We start from the raw sequence: 8,907 nt of genomic DNA, 5'->3' as shown, positions 1-8,907 counted from the left end.
TTACGCGGACACCAATGAGGGTCCCAAGGGTGTCCGGTTAATACAGGTTTTACTGTATGTGCTTATAACAGTCTGGTGTTTTTATAGGATATCATTGCTCTCATTCTCTTTGATGTACGCGTTCTCGTCTGCCTCTGGTAAAATCGCGTCAATGATTAACTTGACATTTACGCCCCTTTCTTCTTCAGGACATAAACAACCAGTCTATCGCGAACGTATTCTGTAGAATCTACTAAGTTATCTGTTTGGGAAAAAGAGAGTCTTCTTATGAAACGCTGATTAGATTGTGTTCTTTTAGTGTTATATTTTCACTTTTTCCTGTTTCGAGACGTAAATCGTTTATTATTCTAATTTCCATCGCACACTGTTTAACTATTTATTATATGGCTAGCTCCGCGAGCGGGCAAGATGAATCAAATCCTGCGCTGTAACTGGCTACCCGAGCGGGCAAGATGGAGCTATCTTGCACGCTCGGGACTACCCGCCCTGTCCCGCAAGAAAAATTTCCGCGAAAGCCATATAATAAATCCTTTATTGACCAAGCTTGTTCGGTCAAGATGGCTGGATATTGGTCTCGTTCTTTTTTTGCGAGTTTATGGACCTCGACTCTATCTCGGTCCATAAACACGCAAAAAAAAAAAAAAAAGAACTTGGCCAATATCCAGCCATCTTGACCTCACACTTGGTCAATAACCCATACTTATTGCTCGTTTTCTATTGGTATTGTAAACTGACGATGGATGATGTTTCATCCGAAACATGTCTTGTTAATGTAATATGAATTTCAAACACATCGGGTGGTTTTTGAAAGCTATATCTCACTTTGTACTTCTAAGAAGCCTTGGTTTTATTACAACACTATTTATTCATGACTGTTCTATTAGTGTACGGAAGTTGCATGTATTTGTAAAACGGTATCTTATTCAAAGCCAAAACAGATTTTTATAATAAGGATATGCTCATCTCCTCAAAGATATCATATGACCCAGTTACGAAACCAATAAACAGAACTAAAAAGAAAACGCCTTACAAGTTATACGAGATTATCATTAAAATTTGATTTGAAACACTGAGCATGTTTGAACAAGAAATTGCTCAACCTTTAACACAGTAAGAAAAATGCTTCAATTTTATAAACACAATTAGATTTTCACTATTAGATTAAAACCAATGAGACAGTAAGATCATGCAGCCCGAAATTATTTTGTACATCTCTAATATAGAAAAGACAAAATGTTGGGCGCTTTGAAAGTGTTTTGTTTGTCAGGCATTCTCACGTCGGTTGTGAAACTTTCACTCTTGACAGGGTGGAAATAGTATTCCTGAAAGGCAGGGTATACCTCAGCAAAACATGGGGATCTTCAAACCGCTGACACTCGTTCATTTTCTGGGTAATTTATTCCATATGTCTCTCACTTAGCCCTTTTCACGTTTTTCTAAAATGAAGCAAGATATAGTTACTTATAGATATAAGATACAACTTTCTGCAAATTTTAAAGACATCCTATGGATAGGATTCATAGCAATTTTAAACTTTTAAAAATTTAGGTCTCTGAGCCCTACCTACAGATTTTTTTAAACTTACAATTATTACAATTCAATAATAAAAAAAAGGGTTTAAAAATTAAGGGTGTTTTTATCGGGCTGTATAGTTGTTAAATACTTGTGAAATGTTCGTGGCTAGTCTGACGCGGCGTTTCGTCTCCGCCAAGAGACTCTTCAGAGACCTTTAGAATTCAAAGGCAAACTCGTTGAGCATCACGCCCAAAGTCCCGTTCGCAAATTCTTGATGTTGGGCGTGATGTTACTACCTTGGCACGCTTATCGTATGTTACTACTATGTCTTTCAAGCCCAGTAACAGCTTCACGAACTGATCTTTAGAAGTATGAGTGAAACTAATTAACGCAACGTGTGACGAACAATGGGTCTTATCATGCAAAGGCCAATTGTATATTAAGCTTGTCATGATGGAAATGACTATAAATTTGGTCTAAAAATTTTAGTTACTACCTTGGTACGTTTATTGTAGGTTACTATTATGTCTTTCAAGCCCAGTAACAGCTTCACATGCGATCTCCGTGACATAAGATGTCATCGATATTTGCTTGTGTCCAGGAATCGACCGAATCCGATCGATTGAAACGCAAAGGTGCAAGCGACAAAAATGCACACTGTCGGCCACTAGAATACTCGCTGAAAGCTTCTAACCTTGATGAATGCTTCCTCGACTAGAAGTAATCACAACAGATCGGCAAAAGCGATCAAAGAAGCAAAAATGTGCCACAACTCGATCACCTGTAAACAGGGTAAACCTCGACTATTCCGCTACCAGCGCGCGCGATTTTCCGCTGAGCGAGCACATGTCAGTTTCATCTGTTATAACACAGCTGCTGATTGGCCAGAAAGCGCCATATAAGAAGATTCCTAATAGGCTGTTTCTTAATGCGAATGATGGAACGATGGAACGATGGGTCGATGTTTAAAAACATCCTATAAATAGATTCAGAGCAATTTTAAACTTTCAAAAACTTTAGGTGGCTCTGAGCCCTACCTACAGTTTTTTTTTAAACTTAAAAGTTGTATCTTAACACCATCATTACAATTCAATAATAAAAAAAGGGTTTCACCGAGCCCCTTTTGAATTAAACGTTCTTAAATCTAAAATTAAGGGTGTTTTTAGCAGGCTGTATATGGTTATGTTGAAAATTACCACAACTTATTAACCAATGATTAAACATTTGTGTGATACTAAAATGGTAATATCACTTGGGGATATTGACCTGTCAAAGTATAACTGCTCTCACTAGAACAAAGCATGCAGGATTTATTTAGCATTGTCTTTGATACATAATCAGTTATAAAATGCCAAACGTCTGATGTTTTCCTGGTGATCGAAATTCGTTTTCACCGTTGACAAGGTGGAAAGAATACTCTTGAGGTACCAGGTCCCATTATTCTTAGTAGTATGTTGGAAGCTGAAATCCTTCGACACATGCAGTAGTTTGGGTTGTTTGTTCTTGAATCTGCTTCATTAGACGAGTGTCTTCTAGCTTTGCATTTCGCTCTTTGGTTTGAGAACCACACCTATGGCCCAACAAACAGATACAGTAGGTTAGAAGATCTTGGCTCAATGATCACACACCTGGCATATTTGCATAATCGGAAAATATGCTGAAATAGAACATGCACCTGAATTTGTGACTCAGTAACACCAATTTTTCTTGCTAGATGTTCTCTCCCTGACACAGATGGGTACTGATTGATTCTAAATACTGTTTCAAGTTCATGTAGTTGGTGGCTCGTGTACTTGATGCGTTCTCTTCTCTGAATCCGCAGCGGAAAAGTTTCGCGTGAGTCTTCAGCATCCTGTGTATTCTCTGTGATGGCCAACAAAAAGTATGTTTATTATTAGTAACGAATCACTACCATATCCGCCATTTATTTGTGAAAGACAATGGCAGTCCAGCTGTCAAAAAGTTTTTGTGTGGTTTTTTTCTACGTCAACAAAGACTAGAGTGGTTACCTTAACATATTCTAAGATGCCGTTTTCTGTAGGGTCCTAAAGGGGGTGAGAGAATTGTGCCAATCTCATTTCTTAGCCTAAATCTCAGTACCCAAACTAAATTGTATTAGACTAATGCTCTTTCCGCAGAAACACCCAGACCCTGCCGGGAGAAAGAAACCAGGTCCTTCGGCTTCGGAGGTTGGGTCACATGACATCTATGACACGTGCAACAGGGTATGGAATCCAAACTGTTCAAAGACAAATATGGGCAATTTAAAGTTTTCGGGGTTTGAATCCCGAGTCTTAAAGGGTATCTTATCGTTATGAAAGAGTTGAATACACTTTAACCGGAAAGTTACAAATGTTAGCCAAAAAAGATGTCTGGTTTCCTCCTTTTAGACCCATTGTCTCCTCCATAGGCACTTATAACTACTTAGCAAAGTATCTTTGATGTTTAATTAAGCCCCACATCTCGTCAGAGTTTTGTGCTACAGATACTTTCTCTTTTGTTACGGATATTTAAGATGTAGCTTTTAGTGAAATATTTTTGGTCTCATATGATGTTATTAGTCTTTTTACAAGTATTTCCTTTAACTGAAAGCATTGATTTAGCTGTCAATGCTATTTTAGAAAGTAACACTGGGTCAGACCTCATACTCAACAAAATTCAACTTAAGGAACTTTTTAATTTTACTACTAGCCACACTTATTTTTCATTCAATGGTTGCTTTTTCGATCGAATAGATGGAGTAGTTATGGGTTCCCCTTTAGCCCCCATGTTAGCCAATTTTTTCATGGGTCATAATTAATAGCTTTGGTTGAAGAACTACACTAGTCCTAAGGTACTATAGTATCGTAGATAGGTAGATATAATTTGTTGTTTCAAAAACTTTATAGATGTCAGTTTGTTTTTTAAATATCTTAATACCTGCCATCCTAACATTAAGTTCACTATGGAACAGAGGAAAAGGGTCATTTGCCATTTTAAGATATATTGTTATTTAACCGTTTATACGCTTCGCGTATCCACGACTAAAAAAACTGCTTCTTCAGAGGCACTATTATCCTAGTGATTTCGGATCGTTGATCCTGATCCGGATAATCCTAAAGGAACCCAACCTACGTAAATCGGTTCATTTTCTGATGTTTCACTGCCCTACAATAACTGGAGACATTTTGCGCCGATAAAACTTATAAATCAATAAAATCGATAAGAATAATTTAAAAATCAACACTCACAGAGTATCTTCTTATAAAGTCCCGATACAATTTATTAATTTCAATTATACTTTATCGATTATCGATTTTATCGATTCAACAAGCCGGCATTAATGACACGAGGCAGCCCAAAGGCCCTTTTATTGACATCTGAGGTGGTCGTGAGAACAAGTATGAACTTTGCTAATTTGGCTAGCTTTCAAGCTTTAGAATTCGTGGACCAAAGAGCGAGCAAGCGGGTGCAATTCTCCTTCCCAGTTTCTAAGCTCTCCGCTAGAAACGCCTGGCACTATGAACCCGACTAAGAAAGGGTCTGACTCGGACTTCCGTGTAATAAGACTATGGGATGCTTTACTGTTTATGTATAACTGTTTTCATTCCATGAAACGTGATATTGAATGGCTTTTTGAGATTTTATCCATTGTCACGGGCTAACTCCCTATTTTATTGCCAGAGGCAAATCCCAGTTCCCATTGCACCCCATAAGAAACCTCATTAAGGTAATTTACAAATCAGTGGTTTTCAAGCTTAAGGAAGTTTCGAGTATCCTCCTGATAACTTTGGTTTCCTTTTCCTCAACCGAAAAATGTGACATAAACAACATCCTTACTCGATGATGAAACAAAAGTACACCTCGATCGCACGTTTATGGACTATGGACAACAGGCAAATTTAATCCCCCAGTTCCAGTCAACCTTAATAAGTTATCAAAATATAACATTTTACACGGATGCACTATCAAATTTGTCGAGGGTACCCTGTTAAGACATCCATGCAATAAAAACCATCAACCTTGAATAAGCGACATACATCCTAAAATACCGTTAAAGATAACTTAAAACAAAATTCAATCCTGAGAGGTTGGTATGAATACTGTGGAAAGACTTCAAGAAAAACAGCTTCAAAAAGAATTAAAATAAGCCATATCCTAATTTTGAAAGAAGTTATTTGGTCCTACTTTCATGCTTTAGCATCCACAATGGCTAGCTAAAGCCTTGTTTCTGTTTGTGTTTCTATTTTCCGAGCTTATCGTCCTCTGGTCTTGAAATGGTTGGACTTACATCTGAATTGAATTTTCGAAATAATTTCAGCCAAAAAAACATTAGCCATACCATGTAACATTAAAAACAGCGAAAGCTCCTGAGGCATCTTATAGTGCAACATCTTTCCATTTGTATTAGAACGTGCTTTAAAAAAACTTCAAACACTTCATAATTTCCCTGACCTTAAATCAGTTCTGTAAAGTAATATTAGTAAAGGTTATGGAAATGATTGGAGTGTGTAAAATTTCAAATTTCAGACAACTAGCTATACTAATGGAGTGAACAAACATCAGACCTGTCTTCCAAAGAGTTAATCAGTTTGCAGAACTCTGGCACATAAACATTTTGAAAGTGTATGTAAATATATTTTGTTTTCTTTCGACAACAATTTCTTGTTTCATTGAACAAAATAAGTTTCCTCTGACACATTTAACTGAATATAAATTAGACATTATCTTTTAATATTACAACTGATGTAAAGATCATAGAGCCACTAACTGCTCTTGGTTGGACTATTGCTTTCAGACTGCTATCAACGCATCCAATTTTATACATGTTGTACAGGTTATTAAGGGTTTTTTTCAAACTATGAAAGCATCAGTGTGCTACCGGAAGATTTTACGCTTAAGCTCTATCCTCTTTTTTTTTTCACACGTAGACAGTGCAAACATTGCTTTTAAAAAAATTATCTTAAGACCTTAATATTGCAGTTTTTCATTACAAAAAAAATTGAAATTGACAACAATTAGAGCATTGCCTCTCAAAAGAAAATGGAAGCGAACTTCAAGGTAAAGGTTAGTTTCGTGTCCATTGAACGGTTTTCAATAACCCCACAAGGATCTAAGATAAACTGAAACAGAAATCTGTGAATCACACAAAAAACGCTAGCAAACTTGATATTATTACTGACCTGTGTGTTTCTGTTCAGCTAATTGTCCATGGCTATCGGTGGATGTAGAAGCCATCGATGAAGGAATCGACGAGGAAGACCGACTCTCAAATGGCGTTAGGTTTAAGATACTAGCGATCGTGTAGGAATTGCTGTTACGTTCCCCGATATTTCCTGGCGTTATGTCCAATTCATCTTTATTCTTCAACAATCTACTGATGGAACTAAGAGAGGGAGGACTTTCCTTACTGCACAGGCTTTCTTGAACAAGACGATCTCGTATCTCCCAAGAAAACAGACCTGGTTGTTCCTTTCTGTACTCCATGATTCTCTGTGCTATTCGAGGAGTGATCACTCGGGGTCGGCCTGCACTTTCTCCACCAGCTTGGATTGAGCCAGTTGTACGATACTTGGACAGCAACTTACTAATACAGCCATGAGTGATCCGTAAACGACGACTTATGTCACAAGGACGAAATCCTTGGAGGGCTAACGCGAGGATTTCGTTCCGAATCTCTTTTGGAAGTGGTTTGCCGTTGATATAAGCACCTCCAAGCTGATTTAAGCGGTGTGAACCTAAAGAAGGCCATCACGACATCAGAATATGCGATTTTATGTATAAGGGTACAGTATGCTCGATCATCGTAGGAAATCAGAACGTGATTTGTTTATTTACCCCTGGACATCACAGGGTGAACCTGCCCACGCTTTTACACGTAGGAAAACGCAACTCAAAACTCATGTTCAGTCATTGTGTTTGTCTGATCTGAAGCAGACAAAGAGACAGTTTAGTCAAAGTGCCCATCGTATGTAAATACAAATTATTATTTTTCGTCGAGCTGCTGCATGCCAGAGATGACTTCAAGGGAAAATCGGACTTGGGCTAGTTGAACACGCAAATCAACTGGTATTTTTGTCGTGGTAAATTTCAAAAGAGTATTTGATTTTCCAGGACCTATGGCATCGAGATTGTTCAGATCGATTATTCATATTACGGCCAGTCGAAAACGGCATGGAAACTAAGAACTCTTTGAGTAATCAGTTGATGAAACTGCACTTGTAAATACAAATACCCATTCACTTGCATGTAATTTTGCCTGAAGAACCGAGAGAACCAAAAATTGTCCCAGCCAGCTAAAGTATCGGTTGCAAACTAGTTCACAGTTCTTACCGACAACGGGAAGTGTAGGATGAGCATCCATATTAAACCATCCAAGTCACAGTCACTGCATGTCTAAGCATTGCTGAAAATGCTGCACGTCTCAGGCTACTCACATAGACTGCTCATGCGGTCACTGTTAGATCTCGAAAATTGTCCAATGAGGTCCAATAAGCATGCAGGCTCAAATTATGTCACACACCTGAACGAACCAAAACAGGATTTTTGTGGTCTGTTTGAATTTATTATGTAGTTCAAAACGTTTGCTTTGTGAAGTTTATTTATACTCTAGAATTTTAATGATTACGTTTTTGTATAACGTTCAAGTAAAACCACAAAACTGGTTTCAAGTTTGCTTGTTGTTTCTTTCCTGCATTTTGTTTGTTTTTCCTATTTTTCTTCACTAATTGGTAAATATTTTATCAGTTTTAGTCCCTCTCCTAAACTGTAGCATCAACCACTACTGACATATGTTCACGCTATTCTGACCGCCTCGTTTTATTTTCTACGGAAACCGCCCAACCCCTGTGTAACTTCAAGAACATTTAAACAATGAAATGAAACTAAGAGAGTAAGTAGAACATCCAAACATGTTTCATTTGAGGTAAGTAGCAGGAGACATTGATGTCATTTCACGTAGACATTTCGTCATGATATTCCTACAGGCGCCATCTTCGTTCTGCCATCTACGATTTCTTGATTTTTCTAATACCAGAAAAATCCACTAAAAAACAATGACGCAAAACTAAATAAAGCTGAAATGTTCTAAATAATGTAAAAATGACTACTTGAAAGTTAAATCTTGTTACTGTAAGAAAATTTTACATTAAGAAAAAAACGCCTTTCATGGTACGGTTGCCATGGATACATCAAGTTCTGAGTATAATGGCATGTTGTGTCTTCAAAACGTCGCCTAAAACTACTCTTAACTAGCTGTCGATCTCTTCAGCAATTCACGTAATATCGTCAGATTTGTGTTCTACTATTGGCTTTCATTAGCTCTAAACCAGTTAATTAATTCAAGTGCTTATTTACTTATCAGTTAACTTTTTTTTATCGAAAATCAAGTTTTAAAAGTCCATTTCAAATGGG

General features: G+C 37.4%; 1 protein-coding gene across 1 annotated transcript; it reads right to left on the bottom strand.

Annotated features, from left to right (window-relative positions):
- Positions 1–2,688: 2,688 nt before the first annotated feature.
- On the bottom strand, positions 2,689–7,067 carry LOC145503358 (paired box protein Pax-3-like). The gene is made up of 3 exons (XM_081482825.1): positions 6,678–7,067; positions 3,191–3,378; positions 2,689–3,085 (listed from the first exon to the last, which is right to left on the bottom strand). The coding sequence occupies exons 1-3, from the start codon at positions 6,979–6,981 to the stop codon at positions 2,906–2,908; spliced, it is 672 nt and encodes a 223-aa protein (XP_081338951.1). The 5' UTR covers positions 6,982–7,067; the 3' UTR covers positions 2,689–2,905.
- Between the last annotated feature and the right edge of the window lie 1,840 nt (positions 7,068–8,907).

This window comes from Orbicella franksi, chromosome 1 (genome assembly GCF_964199315.1).
Source record: "Orbicella franksi chromosome 1, jaOrbFran1.1, whole genome shotgun sequence".
NCBI lineage: Eukaryota > Metazoa > Cnidaria > Anthozoa > Scleractinia > Merulinidae > Orbicella > Orbicella franksi.
This window is presented reverse-complemented; position numbering and strand designations above follow the sequence as displayed.

Excerpts from the sequence above, each read along its gene's own strand:
- LOC145503358 (XM_081482825.1), bottom strand. The coding sequence starts at position 6,981 with ATGGAGTACAGAAAGGAACAACCAGGTCTGTTTTCTTGGGAGATACGA. Across the intron at positions 3,379-6,677 it reads AGCTGAACAGAAACACACAG|AGAATACACAGGATGCTGAA; the intron begins GTCAGTAATAAT and ends TGGCCATCACAG. Across the intron at positions 3,086-3,190 it reads TTACTGAGTCACAAATTCAG|GTGTGGTTCTCAAACCAAAG; the intron begins GTGCATGTTCTA and ends GTTGGGCCATAG.